Genomic DNA, 26,249 nt, shown 5'->3' on the forward strand with positions numbered 1-26,249 from the left:
TATTTGGATTTTTGTTGAGACAGGGTTTCTCTTTTTGTAGCCCCTTATACTTTCAGCCCAAGCTGTCCTCGAACTGAAGACAGGCCTGTCTACTCAGGGATGCCCTCCTGACCTTGTGTTAGAGGCTGCAAAGTCTGGATGGAATAGGGCAGTTGAGTACTTGATGTCGTTGAATTCTTGTCTTCCTTCCTTTTTTCTCTTGCCTTGAGGATGGAAGCCCCAAACTACTCACCTCTTTATTACAGCGCTCTGCTATAGACTGACATCCCAGTTCTGTGTGAATTAAGCATATCATTGTTGAACTCTGCTCAAGGCATTAGAGATAAATAAACAGGGAGAAAATTTATCCTTTTAGAGCTTAAATTTTAGTGGGAGGAGACATGCAAACGCAAAATGTCAAATGTAGTACGAAGAAAGTAAAAATGAAAGACAGAGGAATGAAGGCCAGTGGATGCTGGGAGCTATAGTTTCCTAATAGGTCCTCCCTGTGAAGGAAGTGAGGAAAAGAAAAGTGCAAACGCCGGAAGGAGGCCGCTTGTGGTTAAGATCAACCTAGAAGGACCTTTAAGGCAGAGAAAATGAGGCTGCTGGTTGAGACCAGAGAGTCTGTGCAGGGTTTGTTGACTGTATTTGTTGAGGAATTTGGTACATCATGCTGAAGAATTGGCAAGCTATTGGAGACCCTTCAGGGAAACAACTTTATTAGAATAATCCTTAAAACCACGCGGTGGTGGTGGTGGTGGTGGTGGTGCACGCCTTTAATCCCAGCACTCAGGGAGGCAGAGGCAGGCGGATCTCTGTGAGTTCGAGGCCCGCTGAATTACAGAGCGAGTTCCAGGACAGCCAGAGCTATACAGAGAAATCTGTTTTGAAAAATAAAAAGAATAATTGTAATACACACACGCACACTATAATTTGGCAGTTTAATAATGTAAATACAATTCAATGATGTTAACTACATTGTTCATGTGTAGATATCACCAGTATCTACTTCTAAAATATATTTTGTGTTGTTGTTGCTTTGGGTTCTTGTTTGTTTTCAGATGCTAAATCTCTTTTACTGAGCCACACCCTAGCCCTATTTCCAGAACTTTGTCTTCATCCTAAGCAGAAACTCGTTAACCATGAAGCAATAACTCCATTGCCTCATCTTCCCAGGCCCCAGGAATTTGCAGCATATCTTTTCTCTTATGAATCCACCCATTTCAGATAGTTTATGTAAATAGGACCATAAATGTTTGTCCTTTTGTTTCTGACAGATGAGGCTCAACATGTTTCAGGGTCTCTCTGCTGTGGTTTATAGCTGGCCTTAATTCCCATTTTAAGGGTGAATTCTATTTCATTATGTATATGTACCATATCTGCTTATTCTTTAAACTATTGATAGATAGGTTGTTTCCTCTTTTTATTGTGAATACTGCTGCTCTAAATGGTGTGTGCATATCTGTGTCCCTGTTTGACTTTTTTTGACATATGTCTGTATATGGGAATGGACTTTCTGCACTATATGATAAGACCAGAGGTTGATGTTGGCTATGATCCTCGATCCATTTTCACCCTAGCTTTTAAGACAGGGTCTTACGCTGTGCCTGGAGCTCACTAATTCAGCTAGCCTGATTAGCTAGCACGTGCTTGGAGCCCCTGGGCCCTGCCTCCCCTGCATCAGGATCACACATGGGCGCTCCCTTGTCTGATTTCTTACTTTATTTTTATGTGGGTATTCATGCTCTGACTGAAGTATTGGCTGAAGTATGTATTGCCCCAGCCCCTTGGTTCTTTTTGAGACAGGATCTTACTTGCCTTGGAACTAACTCACTAAGTAACCCAAGTTGGCCTTGACTAGTGACATTTACCCTTCCTCAGCCTCCCCAGTGTCCAGATTACAGGAATAAAGTGGCATTTTGGGCAGGAAATGTGCTATTAAGATGGAAGTGGAAGGCCAAAGTGAGATTGGGACTAGTTAAAAGTTCGCCAACAAGGCTTTCTTCCCATCTCTGCTGTCTTCTGTGTGCTGGCTTGACTTTCTGGCTTTTACCCCATGCAGGCTTCATTCATGGCAGCATAGTGGTTGTGGAAGGTCTCAGCTTTACATTTTCAAATAGAAGCATCACAGTAGGTCATTTTCTTAAGAGAGCAAGGCTATTCTTGTTAAAAATCGTCTTAGAAATCTCCAAAACTCTTCTTGTGTCTGTTTGGACTTGAATCGTGTATTTTGTTCTTAAACCTAATGCAGGCTATGGCTTTGGTCTCAGGCCCGAGTTTCCGAGGCAAGGGGAATGAGGGTCACCTTTTGGCCCACTGGGTCCACTACAGGGGCTGGCTTAGTAGGCAACTGTTCATTATCCGGAAATAAATTTATTGGTGTGATAAAGAGAGTCTAGTGCAGAATGGATGCTATCTAGGCAACTATGAATGTCCTCTTAAAAATGAGACCTATAAAATTTCATCTCAGGCTTTGTGAAGTAAGAGTAATAAATATAAGAAGAAAAGTAGACACCTAAGCAAGTTTTAAATGGACTTACTTGAAAACTTTCTCTGCTGTTTCCCAGTTTATAATGATTGATTTTAGCTGACTCGCTAAAGCTACTCACAGAACAGAGGAAATTCATTAAAAATAATGAATTATTTAGTTGGACGGTGAAATTCAGTTATAAAGTGTTTCCTTGTGCCATGGATTCAGCTCAGGTCAAGACATCTTCCTGGTTTATGGGCAGTGCAGCTCCTTAGCATTATATGGGAGAGAGAGGGGGAAGAGAGAGGAGGAGGGAGAGGGGGAGAGAGAGGAAAGGAAGAGAGGGAGGTGGAGGGCGAGCAGAGGAGAGGAGAGTCTTTTTCCTTTTTCTTTGTTGCTAGCCCTGTAATTTCGTTATCTTGTAATTGATTGATTTACATTTGTACCTTATTTTAGTTGGCCCTTATTAATACAAACCCATGTCTTATATAATATTTGACAGTTAGGAAATAGGCATCTCCAAAACCATCCTATTAGTACTCAGATTGCTTTGACTACCATGGTTGAGTGCCAGTAGGTAATTTTATTTAGATTTTCTTTTTTTAATTTGGACTGTTTGGAGGGAAATTGAGACTAACAAAATCTGTGATAGGTTAGTGAAAGTTTTAATATCTATTTAATTAAGGAACCTAATGAGAACTTTATTATAGATTTCTTGGTTGTTCTGTTTTCCTCATTCCTATCTCATTCTTATTTATATATCTTTAAAATAATCAGTAGGTTTGTATATATAAACATGTATATGCATACTAGTTGCTAGTAAGTGTAGCCAATGTGTACAGTCTCATTTTTTCTGAATATATGTAAATATAACAGAGTAAAAGAAATCAAGATCAGATTTTTTGTTTTTATCTATTTATTTTGTTTTTTCATTTTTATTTTTTAAATCAGCATATAATGCATTTGAATAAAGAGTTTTTGTGGTTCTCTTGCCTTTTGTCTTTTCAGCCCCTTTCTGCCTTTCTCGCCTCCAGACTCCTCCCCTCTCGCTCTCCATCCCGCCTTTTGTCTCCTTTCCATCCTTCCTCAGATTCTCTGTATTTTTCAACTTCTACCTTAAGATGATCCCTTTGGTTCCCGAAACGAAGAAAGTTCTTTTACAAGCACGGCTCGTTCTTCGGTCTCTTGCCGGCCAATCCTAGCTTTCTCGATGCTCTTCTGCAGGTTTGCAGGCTTCTGGTTTCCCTCCAGCAGCTGAGAGTTCAGAGCCTCCAGCTTGCGTGTCCTGGCATGAAGAGCTTTGCTTGTAAAAGCCCAGTAGAAATCGGAAGTTCCGATCCTCTCACAATCCACCATGCCATCGTCCACCTCTCTCTGAGGGACTTCCTTGACTGACATGGCAGTCATGCCTTTCTCTTTGGGAGCAATCTTCTCCAGGTCTTTTAGTTGGAATACATCTTTTGTCTCAGAAAACATCTCCATCATACAGGTCCTCTTTTCTTCCGCACTCAGTCCTTTTTTCTTTGACATGGTGCAAACCACCGCCTCCCGGTTTGACTCTGGCGCCGACAGCTGCCTCATTGAATTTTTTTTTTTTTTTTTTTTGGTGTGTGTGTGTGTTCCTTTCTGTATACATGAGCAGTTGGATGAGAATAAAACAATGATTTAAGATTGTAGTTGGAAGCTTCCTATGTAGAGTTTGGTCATATAGCACCATTGCCTTTATTGTCATCCTTGCACTGGTCTTCCTCATCCCAAATAGCCCTTCTATTTCTTGTCACTCTTTCTCTCTTCTAGATTCTGCATATGGGAGAAAAACACAATATCTGTCTTCTCTGATCTTAGTGCCATGTGACATGATTTTGTTGTTTTTTTTTGTGATTGAATTGTGCTACATTATGTGTATATTGACCACTGCGCTGGTTAGTTTTCTGTTACTTGTTTTGCTAGGGAGTCTCACTATTTAACCCTTGGCTGACTCAGAATCACTATGTAGACCACACTGGCCTTGAACTCGTAGAGATCTACCTGCCTCTGCCTTCCAAGTGCTGTAATTAATGGTATAAAGCTATAGCCATCTGGGAAGAGGGAACATTAGTTGAGGAATTGTTCCTATCAGATTGGCCTATGGGCAAGTCTGTGGAACATTTTTAAATTAATGATTGATGTGGGAAGGCCCAGTTCACTGAGTAGTGCCCCTCCTGGTCAGGTGGTCTTCTGGTGTGCTCAGAAAGCAGGCTGAGCAAGGCAGAGGGAGCAAGGCAGTGGGCAGAATTCCTCAGTGGTCTCTCCTTTCGTTCTTGTCTTGAGGGTCCCGCCTTGGCTTCCCTTGATAATGAACTGTAACCTATAAGGCAAATACACCCTTTTCCCCTCCAGGTTGCTTTTGGTCAGTGTTTCTCCATAGCCACAGAGAAGCAAACTAGGATGTTCTTTATCCATTTATTTGTTTATGGGTATCTAGGCTGATTCGATAACTTGGCTGTTGTGAATATTGTTATGATACACGTAAGTGTATAGTCTATTACATGTGGACTCTCGTTCCTTCAAGTATGTTTTAGGAGTGGTAGGGCTAGACCATATATTAGCTCTATTTTTAGGATTTTTTTCTTTTTGAGGAACCCCTGTACCAGTTTCCACTGTAGCTGCACTAATTCACATTCTCCCTATTTCAGTGACATACTGTTTGTTCATTCAAAAAAATATTCAATATCCACATGCTTGTATAGTTTCTGTAGTTAGTTTTGCTTTTGAGTTGTAGTTTTCTTCCATTATCTGAGTTATTTCAGTTGTTTTGTTATTTATTTAAATTTAAAGTCTGTTGTGGGGTTTCTATTGCTGTGAAGAGACACCATGACCATGACAACTCTTATAAAGGAAAACATTTCATTCTGGTAACATGTTTATAGTTCAGAGGTTTAGTCCATTATTATCATGGTGGGAAGCAAGGTAGGATGTAGGCAGACATGGTGCTAGAGAAGAAGGTGAGAGTTCTTACATTTTGACTCACAGGCAATTGTCTGAAACACTGGGTGTGGCTTGAGCATTTACGAGACCTCAAAGCCTACCTCCATAATGACATACTTCCTCCAACAAGGCCATACCCATTTCAACAAAACCACACCTCCTAATAATGCCTCTTCCTTTAGGAGCCATTTTCTTTCAAACCACCACAGAGTCTAAAATGTGATTTATTTTGAAGGTAGCTCATTAGACTGTTGAGTGAAATGTGTATTCTTTAGCTGTTAGTTTAAATATCCTATGGAAGTCTCTTCATTTGATCTGTGTCTCAGTTTCTTTGAAATTTCTTTGCTGATATTTTGGTCTGAATTATCTATCTTTTGATGAGAGTGGGGTATTAAAGTTATGCAGTCTGGATCTGGATGTGCTTAACCCATTATATCCAGTTGTGTGTATGTGTGTGTTCTGTGAGATTGGGCATATCAATGCTTTATACACACATACATATATTTATACACACACAATTAGAATCATTCTGTCTTCTTGGTGGACTTCCTTCTATATTACTATGTAGTGACCTTCTTTATGCCTTTTAATTTTGACTTGAAGTCTGCTTTGTCAGATGTGAGCATAGCTGTACCTGTTTGATTTGATTTTGGTTTCTGTTTGCTTAGAATATTGTTTCTCTATCCTTGCACTTATTTAAGTCTATTTATATATTTGCTAGTGAGATGAGTTTCTTGCAGACAGCAAACAGTTGCCTCACCCCAACCCCCACTCCCCCGAGCCTGGAAGATCAAATTCAGGGTGTTCTGTATGCTTGGCAGGCACTCTACTTACTGAGCTACATTCCTTCATTGATTCTGCGATTTTGCATGTTTTAGTTAGAGAGCTAAGATTATTTGTATTTAGAGTTATTATTTTAAGTAAATTTCTCTACTTCCTATATCAGACACTTACTTGTTTACTGGGGTAATAACATTTTATTCTTTTTCTTACTTTTACTTATTTAATTGATATTTATTTTAATTATCTGAGCTTTTGTGTTTATATATATCTTTTTCTTTTTTTGTATGTTGTATTCCTTATCTTTGTGATGCTTGTATAGTTATCTTAGTTTCTGCATATCATTGAAGAACTTTAAAGAATGATTTTGATGGTTAAAATACTAATCTTACAGGGCTTGATGTGTATATCAGTCTGTTATCTTCTAGCCTTTATGATTTTGGCTAAAAATCCAATTTTATTCTCATAGATTTGTCTTTGTAAGTAATTAGATGCTTCTCTTGTTCAGCTCCATCATTCCTTCTATTGTCCTTACTCTTGACATTTAACTTTAATGTGAAATAGAGATATTTCTGGTTGTATGTATTTGGGGTTCTACATGCCTTTTATACTTAAATGTGTATTTCTTTTTTTCTAGCTTTGGGGAGTTTTCTGTTACAATTTAATCAGTAGGTTTTATGTCTTTGTTCTTTCTTCTATATACCAGATTTGATCTCTTAATAGTGTGTCATTAGTCTTATAATCATGCTTACTACTTTTTATTTGTTGCTATCTGAATGTAATAAATTACTCAAACTTATTTTAACTTTCTAATGTTCTGCTTTGTATAGTTTATTTGTAATATATTCGGTTGTTCACTTGTATTTTTTTATTTAAGGTAAAGTTTTTAATTTTCAATTTTTTTCTTCTTTAAAATCTTTCTGCTGATTTTTGTTCAGATTGCCAAGTTTAGTTTCTAAGTCTTGAATTGGCATCTTTATTTTAGTCATGTGTTTATTGGGCTCATTGATGATTTTAGAACAGTGTTTTAAGTCATCAGCCATTTCTAACATTTCCGTATTTATGAGTGCAGTTATTACAGAATTAGGACATTTTGGAGGAGTCACATTCCTTGCCTTTTCATATCTCTTGTGTAACTGTGTTACAGTTTGCGTTAGATGGTGACAGTCACTTAATGAGCGCCCTTCTCTGTGAGCGCACACCTCTAGAAGTGCTGAGAGAGGGGAAAACACGCCACCATAACAACAACACTGAAGCAAAAAGCGGTGGCAGTTAAAAGACAACTGCTATGCTGGCAATAATCATGGAAAAGGAAGTGCAAAATCACATGGAATTAGCTGCAAAGTTTAAAATTTCCGAGAGGGCCTGTTGTGCTGCCTCATGCCTGTAATCTCAGTGTTTAAAAGGCTGAAACCGAAGGATCACTGTGGGTTCAAGGCAGTCCTGGGCTACACAGGGAATTCTATTGTAGCATGAGCTATAAAGTGAAACTGCTGAAAAGAAATCACTAAAAGAAAATTATTATTAATAAAATAATAAAGCAAAGGAACAGGCAACAAGGCTAAGTAAAAGGAAAAAAAATGAAGAGAAAAAATCAATATTCAGTTATGAAGTAGTGAAAAATATGTAAAAATTAAATAAAGATTTATAAAAAAAATAAAACATGAAAGAGCTTTTAAAAATAAAGGTGATACTAAAACTATTGTTAAAGAAAGGAACAAAGAGGCAAACAGAGAAGCTTGTGTTGAAACCCACCACGTCTAGATGAGTTGTGGATCCTCTTTGGGGGTCTATTTTCATTCCTTAATCTTCTCACTGTGGAGAGTGGTGCTGTATTGTTTGATAAGCGCTAGGCTGCCAGCCAGGAGTAACTTGTCAACTCCAAGACTGCATTCACTTTAAAGCTTATCTTATTTTATTTGCATGCCAAGAGCTGCTGAGGTCCTGGTGAGGCTTGGGGCCTAGGGTCCTCTGGGGTTGACAGTTGGGGCAAGGGCACAGAGCAGGGAATTTTGCAGTAGGAGAAGGAATCCGGGAGATCAGGCACTCAGTGTGTGAGTCTCCACACTGTTACATCATCCCCTCCCGTGCACCGCCTGGGAGAGGATAGGGCCTGGGCCAGGGCTCCTACACCCACCTAGCCGTTAACACACGTGCTAGTGAGGCAGCCTTAGAGGTCAAGCAATCCACAGCTAGGGCCTTTGACTTCTCAGCCTCTACCATAACCTACATGCTGTGTGGTTTGCTCTGTGCACATAGGGCAGGGAGGGCCTCTATCCACAGAGCTCTCCATAGTCTTGGTTACCTGCTGCTTAAACCGAGTGGGTCCAGTCCCTATCTGATTCATCTGTTTCCATGACTTCTTCTCTTTTTCATTTCCTACCCAGACATTGTGTGTGGTATGGTGTCCTCTGGCTCTTTGATCGGGGATTACTCCATGTTTTTAGGACGCAAGAGTAGCTCAGTACACACACACACACACACACACACACACACACACACACACACACACATGTATGTATATATACACACACACATACATACGCATATATGTATATTTCTTCTTCTTCTTCTTCTTCTTCTTCTTCTTCTTCTTCTTCTTCTTCTTCTTCTTCTTCTTCCTCTTCCTCTTCCTCTTCCTTCTCCTCCTCCTCCTCCTTCTTTCTTCCAATCTTTTTTCACTATACATACCAATCCAAGTTCCCACTCCTTTCCCTCCTCCAATTCCCTCCACATACCCTCACCCCACCCCCCATCCACTCCTCAGAGAAGGTAAGGCATATTGCTTTGGGGAAGGTCCAAGGCAATTCTTAAACTGAACAAAGATAACAGATTTCCAAAATAGTAGGATGCTCCTGCCACTTCAAGAGACTCTTGGATGCAGAACCATACATGGGGAGCAATACAATGAATTTCTTCTTCAGCCTGCTACACAACTGTCTCTGTCATACCAAATTTCTTGTTGGGCTTAAGGCTTGAGAGTACTGTGACTTTCTCCTGTGTCTAAGAACGCAAGTCTTTTGCCATGGGGCCATCTGCCTTACTCTGTGGGTACATCTTTGGTTTCCCTGTCACCTATCCTCCCAGGAAGCTGAGATTGGAGCTGTGGGTTATTTTTACTTTTCTCTGCATGGCCTTTCTGTTTCTCTGTTTTTTCTCTTTCCCCTACACCTCTCATGATTCCCAGTGTTCTCTCCTTCCATGGAACAGTCTGTCTTCCATCACCCTGACTCTTCACGCACAGTATTACACAAAGGTAGCGGCAATCTGCCTGGGACTCACCCCCAGAATTTGCCTGGAATCCTATACTCATAGAATCCCAGTCCTTACAAGAGATTCAAGTATACTGCAGGAGCTGAGACAGAAGAGCAGCAAAAGGCCATCACTGTTCATCAGCATTCTAGTGCACGCTCGACATGGTAGCACATACTTTCATACTTTCATTGCAGAACCTGGGAAGCGGAGGGTAGCAGGAACATCATGAGTTTGAAGCCAGACACAGAATCAAAAAGAAAAAAAAATACAGAAACCCAAAAGAAAACCAAAAACTCAAATATAACTAGAGTTTTTTTTTAAAAAAACTGACATCATGGCCAGGCAGTGGTGACGAATGCCTTTAATCCCAGCACTCAGAGGCAGAGGCAGGAGGATCTCTGTGAGTTCAAAGCCAGCCTGGTCTACAAGAGTGAGTTTCAGGACAGCCAGAGCTACACAGAGAAACTCTGCCTCAAAAAACAAAACAAATAAAAAACCAAAACAAACAACAAAACAAAAAGACCCATCTCAGTGGTAACACACACCTGTAAAAAAATCTGACATCATTTTTATTGGTGTTTATTAGCAGTGTGGTCAATAAAACTAATAGTATGTAAACTGGGCTTAGAGTTAGGGTGCTTGGCTAGCATGTCCTTTCACAGGTTCAATTTCCAGCTCTGAAAACAAAACTAAATACAAAATCCTCACCAGTCCCTGGATTTTGAGATACAATAAGATGACTAATGTAACAAAAGGGTGTAATTATATTTTGCAGTTGAGAAAATGAGAGTTTAGGAAAACAGTAGCTTGCTCAATGTCACATTAATATTATGCAATCATATGTTAAAGCATAACTTTCTTTTTTTAAAAAAATTATTTTTATTTTATTGGTGTTTTTCCTGCATATTTATCTGTGTGAGGTGTCAGGATCCCTGGCATTGGAGTTACAGACAGGTGTGAGCTGCCATGTGGGTGCTGGGAATTGAACCTAGGTTCTCTCGAAGAGCTTTCAGTGCTCTTAACTGTTGAGCCATCTCTCCAGCCCCCAAAGCATAACTTTCTAACATGATCCTTATACACATATAGAATAAACACAACCACATGTATTAATTTCATTAATGAGATCAGTATAATGAAATTGTTTCAGAAGGCAACAGAGATTACAAGTGGATAGAAAGCAGTATAGAATGAGATGTGTGGCTTTGGGTTATATTCTTGCATGGGACAGACTTCTGTTACACTTTCACCAGAAAAAGATTTAGAAGCTACCATGTACCTTTGCAGACTATGAGTTATGGAGCTGTGAGGCAATGGTCCAAGTGTATTCCGCAGGGAAATGATCCTAACGTGAAGTTGCTCTTATGTGGCATTGAAGGGCCCTTCTCTACTCGGTCTGTTCCATTTCACGTTCATTTTCTCAACACCAACCAATATCAGAGCCAGGTTCCTTCCCACTCTACCTCCTTGCTTCTTTACGTCATAATCTTCAGCATCTGCGCAGGCTTTTCTTTTTCAGAATCACTGCAAACTTACTGCCTCTAGTAAAATTTTCCTAAAGATCCATAGTGAGAAATTAAAATTATAGCATAAATATTCAAGTACTTTTTCCTAACATTTTGTTAGCTGATTTCAGAGTAATAAATATTTTTACATTAAGAAATGAGTATTTGCATATTTGACCAAAATAAAATTGAATCATCATAGGTAATTATTGAAACAATTTCCACATTAAGCAGTATAACTGCCTATCAGTTAATTGTTGAATATATTAGTTATTAATGTTATTTAGTAACAACTTTATCTTATACTAGAAATGATTATATTGGCCGCTTAACTTAATTAGCAGTTTCTCCCTTTTTTGATGCTATTAGAAAAAATTGGGATATCTTATTTAGTTTAGCCCTCAAGCAATTAGGCAAGGCAATTACCATGTTAACAGAAGGTGTTCATTTCCTTACCCTAGCTAAAGGTTTTAGGAACAAAGAAATCTCTCAGCTCATCCATTGAAACCCAACTTTCTCCTGAGACTGGCATTAAGTATCCATAATTCTCTAGAAGGTGGCTCAGTTCTGAAAGGAGGAAACTGCCCTGAGCTCTTTGTTATAGTGGGGTTGGAGTAAAATTCAGGTGATTCAAAGCTATCTCTTTTTAACTAGTTTGGAATGTGATCTTAACTTTTTTATATTTAAATTGAGAATTTTATAATGCATATAATGTGTTTTGATCAAATCTACCCTTCATTCTCCCTCCAAATCCCGCCCTTCCCCTTTCCCTTCCCGATTTCATGTGCTTCTTTTTCTCTTTCCTTCCTTTCTTTCCTTCTTTGTTTGTTTATTTCTCTTTCTTTGTTTCTCCTTCCTTCCTTCTTTTCTTTCTTTCAACACACCGAGTTTCCATTTTGCTGCCTATATATGCTGCTCCTAAATCTGAAGTGTTTCTGTGACTACCTAACACGACCTGATGTTTCCTCCCCACAGGACATTAGGTAATAGGAACTTAAGCCAAGGTTTGAGGAAGTTCCTGCTTGAGTTTAGTATAAAAACCAAGTAGGAACATGGATTCATTTCATTATTAAAAATAATACATTAGAATTTTCTCACTTGAAGTCTGGATTGTATTCTAGAGAATCCTCAAAAGTAGTAATAGATTAAGATAAATATTCCCAGAAACTCTTTTTATGGAGCTTCTTACCTCCTCAGCCAAGCACATACTGCAAGTCCTTAATATAGAAGAGCCGTCATGTCTTCAAAACTGATCTTCAAGTAGATTTGTGAGTCAATCTAACAGTTGTGCTCAGTCAACTTAGACCTTAGGGGAGATAATTATGCAGAAAATCAAACATGCTGAAAATATTAGGTACTTCATCTGCTCAGGGATTCTCTTCATTAAAGAGATAAAAGTTATTCTTTTGAGGGAACAAAGACATAGCAAATTAGAATTTTGAAACTGCTCCAGCCATAGAACTCAGTTACAGTGGCCAGTTTGTTTTAAAAAGAAGAAGTAATGCATAGTTAATAAACTTGGATTACTATATTTGTTCCTTTGTGATTCAAGTTCTGTTCTTGAGGCTGGGTGTTCTATCTTACACGAGGTGTGTACGTTTGTTTTGTTTTTCAGTCCTATGTGTGGGGGCAGTCTCTGAGCTTTCTGTCAATTGTTTGTCACATCTATTCATAGGTATTGCTTGTCGGGATTTGTAATGAGGGCATTTTAAAGATGAACGGAAATGAAATGGAAGCCGCATCACTGCAGAGGAGAGTTCCTGCATGGATGTCTGTGCAGGAGAAAATGTGCGCTGCAGAGGAGCAGAAGGTAGGTGTTTCGCTCATTACTCGCTCAGGTGGGAAATTTGGCTGAAATGTGGCTGTGCAGTGAGTCAGCATTGCTTTTAAGCTTCAGGTCATTGCTTAGGAAAACTTTCTGTTACGGTGTGAGTGAGTCCGGACAAAGTTGTTGAAAGGTAAATGGGACTCAATTTTATGTAAGTTTTTAAAATGACAATCCCTACTGTATATTTTCTCTCGCTATATCTAGCTTTCATGGTTGATATTGATTTATTCCAATTCATATAATAATTTTGACAGCATTAATGTTGGTGAATTTTAGTTCAGGTTCTTGGAGACTCAAGATCTGGTAATTTGCTAACATTTTAAGGCCACATTATTGCTTCTAGGATGTTAATGCAGTTATCAGAAAAAAAACAAGTAAATTAAATGTCTTTATGAGAAGAAGTTTAAACGTTTGAAGATATAATGGTATGGATGAATGATTCTACAGCTTTACCTTTGTTCCACTGACCTGTGGCTTCTTACTTTAGTGCTATGAATTTCTTCACGGGCTTTATTTCAGTGAAGGCTTCTATCTACTGTGATATTTATTTGTGCCTATTGTGAATTGTGCTTAACTCAAGGCCCGCATTCAGAAGAGTGTTCTTGAAGATGATCTTCCATTCTTAGAATTTACTGGATCCATTGTGTACAGTTATGAAGCTAGTGACTGCTCTTTCCTATCTGAGGATATTAGGTAAGGGATCTGAAATTCTTCTATTGAATTTAGACCCTTATAAGATACTTGTAAATAATAATGGGTGAAACTATGAGTGCCTAGTTTTACCATGCAAGCATGTTTCAGAAGTGTTTTTACATATGTCACATCTAAGTTTTACAATGCAAGCATGTTTCAGAGTATTTTTACATATGTCACATCTAAGTTTTACAATGTAAGTATGTTTCAGAAGTATTTTTATATGTCGTATTTAAGTTGCATTCTCCTTTTAAAATATAAGAAACTCATTAAATTAAATTAGTAAGCTACCTAGTTGTTAGTTACTAATCTTTTCTACTTTAAGTTTTGTTTCTTTTAGTGCTTGAGATGTAATGTGCAGTTAAAATATTGAACACTGTTTATCAATTTAGGGAAAAACAAAAGTATTATTTAACTTCTAACTATAGTTTTATATCTTACTAAAACATCAATATATTAAGTAATGGTTATGATTCTCTGTTTTATTTAAATTTTGTTTTTATTTTAACTTTTTAAAATGTGTTTAGATGCTTGGATTGCTGTATGTTTGCATGCCACATGTATATAGTGTTCATGGAGGCCAGAAGAGGGATTTGGAGCCCCTTGAACTGTAGTTACAGACAACTGTGAGGTGCCATTTGGGTGCTGGGAATTATGCCTAGGTCCTCAACCAGTTCTAAATGCTGAGCTATCTCTCAAGTCATTCTGTTTAGTTAGTGATAGTTACTCCAAATGGTCTGTAAAATGAGCATTAGAAATTACTGTTAGTACTTTTAAGAGTTGCCTGTCTTGGTACATAGTCTGGGGCTATAACAAAATTCTGTGGCCTGAGTAAATCATAAAAAACCCAAACATGTAGTAAATTTATAAGTAAATTTATTCCTTTCAGTTTTAGAGGCTGTAGAGTCCCAGAGAATGGGATTGACATCTGAAAGAGACCTTTGTACTGTATCTGTAATGTGGCAGAGAGCAAGAGGGGTTGAAATTAAGCCCATTCTTTGGATAGCTGCCTACTCTCCCCCCAAAAAATGTCTGTCTAGGAGGTAGAGACTTGAGGACCCAAACACTTCTTTTTATGCCTGCCCTCCCAGCAGTATTGCATTGAGGATCACATAATAACCATAGCTACTCATAGCCTAGCATCTTGTAAAACTGGGATACTGGAGTGATGCAGGTTAAGCCTCTTGAAGCAGTTAACATTGAGAAGTAGTGAGTTAGTTGAAATAATTGTACTGTCCTTCGATGTTTATCTATTTACATTTGGGTTTTACAAGGCGGAAGTAAATGAAGTTGTCAGTCAGTGTTCTCCTGGAGGTAAATGTAATCTAGAGGAGCGTTTAGGTGTCTTCTTCATTCCCACTCCAGGTATCTGGTTATTTCCAGGCCTCATTTTACTGAGTAAGATTAAACTCACAGGATAGGTCACTCCGTTATATATGGTTGCATAGTAACCTCATCATGCTACCTTTTGTCTCGTTATGGTATGTCAGATCTTGTCCTTTGGTTCTTTAGGGGACTAGAACTGATAGAGTGGATGCTTATATCTTAGGAGAGGGTTTCTCTGGTCCAACAATGATTACATCCCAACAGAAAGGCCAAGAATCTAATAGTTGTTCATTTCAGGAAGCTGGTTGTCTCAGCTGGTCTTCAGTCTAGATTAGAATCCTGAAGAAGTGGGTCCTAACACCAGTGAAGGAATGCCTCAGCAGTAAGATAGATGAACTAGCCAGCAAGAGTGAGAGTAAGCAGGCAAAAGCTGCCTTCTGCTATGTCCTTTTATGTAGGCTGCCTCTAGAAAGTATAACCAAGATTTAGGGTGAATCTTCTTCTTTTTTTTTTTCTTTCAAAAATTTACACTTCCTCCCCTCCTTCCATTCCTCTCCTGCTCCCCCATTCACTCTCCTTCCTCCTCCTCCCTCCTTAAGAGAGGGCAGGGAACCCTGCCCTGTGGGAAGTCCAAGGCCCTTCCCCCTACATCCAGGCCTAGGAAGCTGTGCATCCAAATAGACTAGGGTCCCCAAAAGCCAGTACATGCAGTAGAAACCAGTCCCAGTGCCTTTATCAATGTCTTCTCAGTCAGCCCGCATTGTCAGCCTCATTCAGAGAGTCTGGTTTGATCACATGCTCCTTCAGTCCTGGTCTAGCTGGATTTGGTGAGCTCCCATTAGAACAGGCACACTGTCTCAGTGGGTAGACCAAGCCCTCGTGGTCCTTATTTCCTTTCTCATCTTTTCCCTCCTTCTGCTCTTCAACTGGACCTTGGGAGCTCAGTCCCTTGCTCTGATGAGGGTCTCTGTCTCTATCTCCATCCGTCACTGAAAAAAAATTCTATGGTGATATTTGAGATAATCATCAGTGTGATAGTGAGGCAAGGCCAGTTCAGGCACCTTCTGTTCTGCTGCCCAAGGACCTAGCTGGGGACATCCCTGTGGATACCTGGGATCTCCTCTAGAGCCAGGTCTCTTTCCACCCCTAAAATGGCTCCCTTAATGTAGATATCTTCTTCCCTGCTCCTATAGCCGCCCTTCCTTCATCTCCACCCTCCCACTCCCCCAAGCTCTCCCCAGTCTTTCCCTTCTCCCTTCTCTCTCCCCTCTCCCCTTCCCACAACCATACCCCTACCCTTACCCTACCCCCATGCTCCCAACTTTTGCCTGGCAATCTTGTTTGCTTTCAATTTCCAGGAGGATCTATATGTTTTTCTTTGGGTTCTCCTTGTTATTTGGCTTCTCTAGGCTTGTGAACTATAGGCTTAATGTCCTTTGTTTATGGCTAGAGTCCACTAATGAGTGAGTACATACCATATTCGTCTTTTTGGGTCTGGGTTATGTCACTCAGGATAGTTTTTTTTTTTATTTCCATCGATTTGCATGCAAAATTCAAGATGTCATTGTTTTTTTTATCTCTGAGTATTACTCTAAGGGTGAATCTTCTCACATCAAATGACCCTATCAAGAAAGTCCCTCACAGATGGGTCCAGGGTTGGTGTTTTAGTTGTTTCCAAATGTAGTCAAGACTAGCTGAGGGTAGTAAGTTTAAGTGATTTATATAATTATATAATGTTTTGAAGCATTGAGTGCATTTTATTAAAGACAGACTTTGTTTTGCATTCCCTTTCATCTGGTCATTTTAAAGATTTTTGCATCAGGGGCTGGAGAGATGGCCCAGCAATTAAGAGCATTTACAGCGTCCATATTGGTGGCTCATAATTGTCTATGACTCCAGTTTCCATAGACACTTGTATCCATTTGCATATATGCACCCCTTCTTCATACATGCCTAACTAGAAAAATAAAAATCTTAAAAACTATTTTTACATCATGGCCAGTTAAATGGCTTATTGGTAATGGGGCCTCCCACTCAGCCTGAGGACCTGAGTTCCATCCCAGAGACACATGGTGGAAGGTGAGAACTGATTCTGAGTTCCACATGCATGGGCCCACCAAAAAAAATCTTAAAAAAAGCAAATAAATGTGTTTTTAGGTCATAGTGTTTCGACAATTTCATATGAAATACCTTTGTGTACTGAGGTTTGTGCGTATCCTGCTTGGGGTTCTTTTTTGCAGGTTTAATAATTTTCATTTTTTTCTCTATAGTACTCTCTGGTCATTGGTTTGTCCTTTAATTTGTGAAGGATGTTATTAGCTGTGGAAAAGTAAACCAAAGCAAAACAAAACAGCAAAAGCCCATGCAGTTAACCCTCACAACTTTTCCTTTGATAGCATGCGTCTGTCTGACGGAGATGTGGTTGGATTTGACATGGAATGGCCACCTGTATACAAACAAGGGAAGCAAAGCCGAGTTGCTGTGATTCAGCTGTGTGTGTCTGAGAGCAAATGTTACTTGTTTCACATTTCTTCTATGTCAGGTTGGTATCTGTTTTATTTTTATATGGCTGACAATAATATATCAACCATCTTACTGTAAAATTGTTCTTTCATTAAAAGGCCTTCCCTCATGATCTGGTGTTTACTTAAGTAATTATGTTTTACCTGACCTTTATATCTTTTTCCTGTGTTAGAGAATAGAGAACTGAAGTTTAGAGGTGTAACAATATATATTAGGTCTGACTAACTATCTATTTATATAATGACATATATATATATAGTCTAACAATAATAATTGGAGGTATAATAACAATAATTGTTAGTAGAGGTGGCACTCAACCTCATTTTTTCTAGTCGATTTTCAGTCAGGACTGCATTAGATAAGAAAGTAAAGAGTTAAGATGAATGTGAGTCTAAATTTAAGCTAAATATAAGCATCAGTTTAACATACATATAATATGCATAGGAATAGTAAATCCATTATAAATAACAGTGTTATAGAAATAATCAGTCATGTTTTAGTTTTCCCCCAGGGATTAAAAATGTTGCTAGAAAATAAATCAATTAAGAAGGCAGGCGTTGGAATTGAAGGAGACCAGTGGAAACTTCTGCGTGATTTTGACATCAAATTGGAGAGTTTTGTGGAGTTGACAGATATTGCCAATGAAAAGGTAGAAGTGATATCTGCATTATTTTAATGAACATGGTAACCTGAATTTCACAGAATATGCATTTTTTTTATATATTTTTTTCTACAAACATAATATAAGCTTCATGTTGATTTCGGTGGCAGTACACGAAGTTCAAGCTACGATAATGAAAACCTCCAGTTCTGATTTGTCCCAGCATGCACAGCAGCCTAACCAGTGTTCCTCCATCTTACCACAGCTCTCACTGAGCTCATGTGTCGGCACACGTGAACACTGTATTTCAAAGTCATTTATCCAGCTCTTTTGTGAAGAGGCCTGCAGTGCAGCTTCTGATATAGAGCTCTGCATGTCAGTTTGACTTTTAACACCATCACCTATATTCCAATATTAATAAATGAAATAATTAAGTGCTCATACTTAGCCAAGTATTCATTTGACCAGGAAGTCAAAAGTGTTCTAAACCATTCAGCTGCTTTCTAGGAATGGTATCTTTAAAGTTTAAGCATTTTAATTCCCACATTAGGGAATCTCAGAGTTAAATTCATAATGTAGACTATCAATGAGCTTTTAGTGATGGGAAGTTTGTTTATTGTGGTACTGGCCTGATTCTTTGGTGGTGCTTAGGCACAGCTGACATTAAAGGAGCATGTTTGCAACATTGCCTTTTCATTACTTCCAGCTGAAGTGTGCGGAGACTTGGAGCCTCAATGGCATGGTTAAACACATTTTAGGAAAACAGCTTCTGAAGGACAAGTCCATCCGCTGTAGTAACTGGAGCAATTTCCCCCTCACTGACGACCAGAAGCTGTATGCAGCTACTGATGCTTATGTATGTATCTAATGACCTTTAATTATAATGCCATTTTTTTTTATTTCTTGTACTGAATTGCTTTAGAGAAGTTTTACTGTGATAGTGTCATTAGCTAAAACATTTTATTTTAGTCTGGTATCAAAAATTGCCTAGGAATACATCAAGTGAAATTCTCCATGTTAATTACAAAGTACCAATTAATAGATTGTGTAGTGGTAGTTATGTTCACTGTCATGAAGCCGTAGTGATGTCCAATTTCTGTGTAAAAGAATGTGAACTTACTGAAATCATGAAAGGCTGAGGCTTAGCAGGCACGAATGGTTTGATGATGTATTTTGTATATAAGCAATTCTGAATAAGAAAAATCATAGGCTTTCTACATTTAAATTAGCCTTATTCCCTATACTTATATTTAAAATGTGGAAATTTAGAAAAATTGCCCCCAAATTTAGTTTCTGCTGTTCTTAGATGAATTTTATATTTATAATCTGTATATTCTGGAATCCATGATTGTATTGGAAGTTATTCTTATAGATTTTGCTAGAGAGATGACACACATATTTATTTTGGTTATCTTTAACTTGTACTTTGCTTTTCTGTTGCTTTTTTATAGGCTGGTCTTATCATCTATCAAAAATTAGAAAATTTGAGTGATACTGTGCAAGTGTTTGCTCTAAACAAAGGTGTGTTATGGCTCAAAGTAAAAGAGGAAATGTGAATTTGCTGTTTTGTGAGACTTGTTTCAAAAAGTCAATACATCTTTGCAAAGTATTATGCTGCTACTTAAATATCTGAATAGTATTGCCATGACAGTGAAATGCATCGGGATTAAGGACTGTACCTTGGTTTTGTTGTGTTGCTGCTGTTCAATCCCACAGACTTGATACTCACTGTTGTTGATAACAGTGAGCCAACCAGCTTCCTCTAGACTGGAAGCATACACATTCTTCCTGCAAATGGTTTAAAGTGTCTTAAATGTAATACTTTAGTGTGTATGAGATGTGCTAGAGCATTCTGATTTAAGTTGCTGTTTTCTTCATTCAACTTCATTGTCCTGGTCAGATGTTTTGATAGGGTAATGATTGCAGGAGTCAAGCAGCGGGGGGGCGGGGGGGAAGCATTAGCTTTTGCACTACATGGACTAGTAGTGGAATTTTCGTTCTCTTGTTTTTTCCCCCATGCTTGGAAAATGGATAATAGCAAGCTATCCATGGATTAGTTGTGAGCACTAAAGGGGTAGAGTATGCAAAGCCCCTCTGGTGATGGCCAGAGAGAATTGTTACGTAGATTGAGCATTCCTAATACATAATCTGAAATTGAACACTTTCTGAGCGATAACATAATTTACATATTCATTGGTATTTGAAAATATTTCCTGGAAAAGGTGATACTTGAAGGATACTTGAGGTAACGCCTGAAACAGGAACAGATGTTTGCTAACCAGAGCCAAAGGGAAAAGGGTAGACAGGTGCAGAGCGACAGGTAAGGTGTCTGTAACTTGTGCCGTATGGTGAACTGTTGACTAGGACTGTAATGTCGGAGAAGCAGAACAGTGAAAGAAGGCAGGCTGTGCTGGAGAGTCTACCTTCCTTCCAAAGAGCAAACTGAAGCTATGGTGGGAAGTGAAATGCATTGCATTTAAAACAGATTTACAAAACAAGCTCTAGAATAAAACAAACCAACAAAACAAGCCATAAAGAGAGAAAATGGATTGTAAAAGAAATGGGAACTTGAATTGATTATTTGTGTGGAGGTTTGACAGGAGTGAATAGTTTCAAAATATATTTAATGGAGATGCAGAGTCAACAGAATCTCAGGTAATGACAGTCATGTGCCAAGGTTTTGGCGGCCTGGCAGATTAAAACCCTGGGTAATTAAGAGCAGGCTTTAGGTGTGAAGTTTTATAGTTATTTTGAAATATGTTAAAGGGGAGAAATATCTCAGAGAGCAAGAGGGTGGTGGTCTGTGGACACCTTGATCTGTAGGTTGTACCACAGAGGACAGTTTGTTTGAGATAAAACACTAGGACTAAGGATCCTGAGAAACTCTTGGTGTCTATTCTTTGTGTGGAGAAGGGGACACTATAGCAGTTGCCCTAGGTGTGGAAAGAAATGAACAAGTACTGTATGCAGAAAGCCAGGGGAAGAATACATTTGAAATAGGAGGCTGTTATCAACTGTTTTGAATTTTGCTGAGATTTTGACAAACTGAGAGCCTACAATTAATCATCATTGACCACCTACTTCTAATACTTTAGTTGTGTTGGTGTTTTATGTGACAAAAGAGTATTGCATATAAAGGCTGTACTTTCAGAGCAAAAAGGGTCCAGAGGCTTTGGAAGTACAAAAATACTAGAAGCATAGCATGAATTGAGTAATATAATGATGTTGGTAGAAATTATGCTAAAATTATGTCAATCATACTAATCATATTACTTTGAATGATGGAGAAAGATAATCTAAGGAATATGATTTTAAGTGCATATAAATAATATTTTTTAGAAACTATTCACAAAGGAAAAATTCATTGATTCATATGGCATAGATTTGTCTAGTGTTTATTATTTATCAGTGTTTATTATGTATTGATTTCATTTGACAAGCAGGGGAAAATACAATATGGCTGTCTAAAGGAAGAGGTGTGAACACTTAGGTGAAAGTACAATGCTCCGAAGATAACTGCTTTCCTTGTGTAAGGGACAGAGAGTGTAACTGAAGAGGATGAGGAAGATTTCTAGCCAACAAGTCTGGAAAAGAAGCTTGGGTCAAGTTAGTTAGGGCATCCTATGTTGTGAATCCAACTTCATGTTTTTATACTAAAACAAAGAAAACAGAAACCCAATGATGGCCAATATATAACCCTTAGCTTAGGGGTGTGAAGCTATAGTTGGTTGTTTTTCACTCTTTTATTCTCTGGGGGCCCGCTACCCAGCTCCCATATAATCACACAGAGACTTATTCTTTCTTATGAATGCCCCGCCTTAGCTTTGCTTATTTCTAGCTAAGCTTTTCTTAACTTAAATGATCTCCTCTCCCCTTTGTCTCTAGGCTTTTATCTTTATCTTATATACCTTTCTTCACTTCTTACTCCATGGCAGGTGTATAGCTTTTCTAATTTCTTGATCATTCCTTCCTATATTTCTCCTCCTATTTATTCTCTTTGCCTGCCAGCCCTGCCTAATCTTTCTCCTGCTTTGCTGTTGGCTGTTCAGTCCTTTATTAAGCCAATCAGGTGTTTTAGACAGGCAAAGTAACACAAAGTGTTAAACAAATGAAACAAAAAAGAGCACAACACATCTTTGCATCATTAAAGAAATGTTCAACAGCATAAATAAAGGTAACAATTCATAAAATAATATTCCACAGCATGGAGCAGCAGAATAAAAGGATTCAGATTTTACCTTAAAAAGTTTTTTCTCACTCTTGAGAAAGAGGGTCAGGAAGTTAGATAGGGAAGTTAGGAAAGTATTTTAATTGTCCAGGAATAGAAGGTAATTGAATTTGGTGAATGAAGTATGGTGAAGAAGTGTAGACACAATAGGAATTTTGAGGGTACATACTGTGAAGAAATTTTAGATGAATTCTTAATAATGGACAGGGGGGAAGAAGAGACTGACAGCCGGGGTATTTTGATTGAATTCTTTGATGCCTGGTGGAGTTAGGTAGAGAACAAGGTTACATGAAAGTTATTTTTTGGTGAGAAGCGTCCAAATCGCAGCGTTGGCCCTGCAAAACTATAGGTGGTTTGGATACTCATGAACATCTGCGTTAGTTGCTTTCTGTTGCTTTGATAAAACACATGGCCAAAGGCGACCTTCAGGAATGAAGTTCATTTTGCCTTACAGTTCCAGAGGGATGAGAGTCTTCAAGAACAGGACAGAGGTGCAGCGTTAAACAGTAGGCATAGCATTGGGAGCGGGAAATGGTAGGCATGGCCCTCGGAGCAGGGAACGGTTAGATCACAAACAAAAAGAAAGTGTAGGCAGGCTTCTTGCTGTTGACTCAGAATGTCATATCAGATGGAGTGAAGTTGAGAGTCTAGAAGGTGGCCATAGATGTGAAAGGTTCAAATTTTTTTTTGCTGATGACTGATTAAGGCAATGAAGAGTGACTCCAAACAGTTTTAAGTCCCAGCTCACAGGGTATTACATTGATTTCTGAATCAGAGTAGTGTTAGTTGAGTTTAGAATCTCATTTCTCTTCACCTCTTTCTAGGTCAGTAAACTTTGAGTTTATAGTTTATAAATTTAGAATTATACTCTAAATTTTAAATAGCAAAAATTTGAAAAAGAAGTTTGAAAGTACAAGTGAGGAAAGTGATTTTGGGACTCAAGAAGGAAGTGTTTTCTTGGGTTCACTGTAGGGACTAGATTAAGATCTGGTACTAACGCTATTATGATGCAATTCACCAAAATTTCTGCTTTTTAATTTGAATATTAGTAGTGGTTTTTTTTTTTCTAGCAGAGGAAAGCCTTCCTAATGAGATGAAGAAAAAGCTGAACTCAATCTCTGAAGAAATGAAAGACCTGGCCACACATTTTCCTGTCACTTGTAGAAACTTGGAGACTCTACAGAGGTGAAATACTGTGCTTTTTAAAAATATTTATTTTATTTTTAAGTTTGTGTGTGTGTGTGCGTGCGTGTGCGTATATGCACGCTTGTCCATGTGAGTACTAGTGCCCGTGGAGGTCAGAGGTTTCAGATTGCCCCTGGATCTGGAGCTTCAGATAGTTGTGACCCACCTACACACCTTGTGTGTGCTAGGTACCAAACTCAGGTCCTCTGCAAGAGCAGAATGTGTTCTTAATCCCTGAGCCATGTGTCTAGACTCCAAACATACTACACACCACACAGAAAAGCTTTAGTTCTTTAACATGTGCTATTTGGTAACTGGAAAGCTAGCTCTCAAGTTTATATCAGCTGGTGTGTGTGCATTAAAACAAGTTCAGCTACATTGTGAGGTACAGCCTTGGTCACCTCTGGACCACAGCTTCTGTGTGCTGACTCCAAGGCAGTATATCTCAGAAGATTTCACCTCACTGATGCTGGTCTCTTCTGAACCACCACTATTTCTGAGCTCCAGCTGACCAGCATCCATTGTCCCAGTGCTGCAAAGGTTTCACGTTAGTGGTTCTTGCCTCTTGAAAAAGCACAGCTGCTTTTTCAGCTCCAGCTAACCAGAAAGATTCTCAACTCAAAACAGAGTCTGTAAGGATCTCTCCAACTTCCCTCTGGAACATTACAAGCTGGGTCTCTATAGTCTCCATTATTCTCAACATCCTTATCTTTCAAGTTCCCATAGAAAAGCTTGCCAAGCTTTGAACACTCATTGGCTTTTCTAGCCCAGAGTTTCAAAGTGCCTTCTCAGTCCTCCCCAAAACAAGATGTTTGGACTCTCATAGCAATACCCTACTCATGATACCAATTTCAATCACCTTTAATATGATTTTCTTAAACATGAATTCCTGATTTTACAGAAAACATGCTTTATATAAATTAGCTCTACCTGATAGTTTGCTTCATAACAGCCAGCTAAGTAGGCTTTATTAGCATCAAGAACTCAAAATAGAATAGTTTGAGGTTTATTGCAGAAAGGAAGGTTGTTTTTGTTTCCAAGGACCCTGATAGGATTGGTGTTATTTAGTATTGTTTAGTCGTTGACTTCAGTGTGTCTCTGCGGTTTTCCTGCAGTGGATTTGACTTTCTTCAGGGTGTTGAGCTTGTCTGCTGCTAACTGGTGAGCACTAGGATTCTTAAGGCAGGAAAAGTGTATGCTACCTTGTGTGCCTTCACACACCAGCTTTTAGTGTTAAAGTGCTTATGTCTTCCTCTGATATTGGTACAGGATAAATAAGACATTATAGTATTGTTAGCTGAACTGTGTCACTGTTGCTATAGCAACACATTTATTTCACAATTACATTTTATCATAACTGTTCCTACACATTTTTCATGCACATTGTTACATATGAACAGCTGTGTATATAGTAAGATTTATAAGATTGCCAGGCATGTTGATACATATATGTAATCTCTGTATTCAGGAGACTGAGGCAGGAGGATCACAAGATCAAGGCCAGTCTGACTAACAAAAAGCTTTATAACATTTTATTATTTTATAATAAGTCTGTTATTAGATTTCGAACTTAACTAAACAAATTTTAAGTTTTTAATATTATTTTTTGTGTATGGATGTTTTGCCTGCATATGTGTCCATGCACATATTGCGAGCCATGTTCCTGAGGAGTGCAGAGGAGGGTTGGAGCCCCTGGAACTGGAGTAACAGTTGACTGTGAGTTATCATTCTGGTGCCGGGACTCAAACCTAAATTTTCTGGAAGAGCATCCAGTGCTCTTAATTGCTTAACCATCTTTTCAGCCCTGACTTTAATTTTAATATTGATTTTGTTTGTGCTGTAATAGACTTTGACAGTTTAAGGTTGAGCCAAACTTTGGAGGGTTGTTAATTGTACAATTTTGTTTTGATTTTTGACAATTCCATATAATTTATTATGATCATATTTGCCCCCATTACACTCTCTTATCCCTGATACCTGCTGACTCACTTCTTCTTAAGTAGTTCCTTTTCTCCATCCATGTCTCGTGTGTGTGTGTGTGTGTGTGTGTGTGTGTGTGTGTGTGTGTGAGACACTCTGAATTTGATTAGGAGTATTTGTATGAGCATGGTTAGGAGGCTGTTGACTGGACATTGGCAACTTACCAGTGACTATACTGCTGCAGAGAATGCCTACTCCTTTCCAGGCAGCCATACACTGCAGAGCTCCTTAGGGGAGGATGGGGTCTCTAGTGAGGTTCCTCATCCATGGGGAATGTTGAAAGGCCCTGCCTTTTGCAGCTCCTATGCAGGTACCCACAGCGGCAGGCTGTGTGTTTATGATTGCAGTAGCCATGTCATATCCAGTAGGCCGTGTTTCTTACTATACTCCTCCACATCTCCTGACTCTTCCAGTCTTTCCATCCTTTCTGTGATGTTCCCTGGGCCTAGGAAGGAGCACCACAGAGGTCCTGCTTCAGGCTGAGCATACAGCAATCATTTATGCTCAGTACTTTGACTGTTGAGAATCTTCATTAGCCATCTCTCACTGCAAAAAGAAACTTCTCTGACCAAGCCTGAGAGCAGCACTATGATAAAAATATAAATATTTAGAAGGTAATATGTGCCTGTTTAGCAGGACGTCAACAGTAGGTCCCCCTGCTAAGACCCATGACCTCCCCAGTCAAAGGGTTTGGCCATGTTTACACCACCAGTCACATATTCCCTCCTGAAGATCCCGTCAGGATGCTGCTGGCCGCCCCACAACCGGTCATGTCACTATGTCAACAATAGGCACATCTTGCCTGGCAGGTTGGTTCTGTAGCATGGATGGCACACAGTTGGGTACACTTTGATGTTACCCCTCCTCCAACAGTTGGCATAATACCAATATCTCCAAGTATGAATACCAGCTGGCAGAATGAAGCCTCT

The 26,249-nt window shown here is 38.9% G+C and overlaps 1 protein-coding gene and 1 pseudogene across 4 annotated transcripts in view; one reads left to right on the top strand and one right to left on the bottom strand.

Annotated features, from left to right (window-relative positions):
- The window catches only part of Wrn (WRN RecQ like helicase), a 101,152-nt gene that overhangs the window by 714 nt on the left and 74,189 nt on the right, over nucleotides 1-26,249 (top strand). For 2 of the 4 annotated variants that reach the window (XM_048456539.3, XM_048456538.3), the window contains 7 exons: nucleotides 12,632-12,766; nucleotides 13,365-13,477; nucleotides 17,200-17,345; nucleotides 17,827-17,975; nucleotides 18,634-18,783; nucleotides 19,379-19,448; nucleotides 23,226-23,340. In XM_048456539.3, coding sequence (XP_048312496.3) covers nucleotides 12,671-12,766; nucleotides 13,365-13,477; nucleotides 17,200-17,345; nucleotides 17,827-17,975; nucleotides 18,634-18,783; nucleotides 19,379-19,448; nucleotides 23,226-23,340 — 839 coding nt within the window. In that variant the 5' untranslated portion in view covers nucleotides 12,632-12,670. Of the gene's footprint in view, nucleotides 1-12,631; nucleotides 12,767-13,364; nucleotides 13,478-17,199; nucleotides 17,346-17,826; nucleotides 17,976-18,633; nucleotides 18,784-19,378; nucleotides 19,449-23,225; nucleotides 23,341-26,249 lie in introns of those variants that run through there. The other 2 variants (XM_048456540.3, XM_048456542.3) reach the window with 2 other exon arrangements.
- LOC125414288 (meiotic nuclear division protein 1 homolog pseudogene) lies at nucleotides 3,457-3,982 on the bottom strand (annotated as a pseudogene).

This window comes from Myodes glareolus, chromosome 23, assembly GCF_982192425.1.
Source record: "Myodes glareolus chromosome 23, mMyoGla1.1, whole genome shotgun sequence".
Classification (NCBI taxonomy): domain Eukaryota; kingdom Metazoa; phylum Chordata; class Mammalia; order Rodentia; family Cricetidae; genus Myodes; species Myodes glareolus.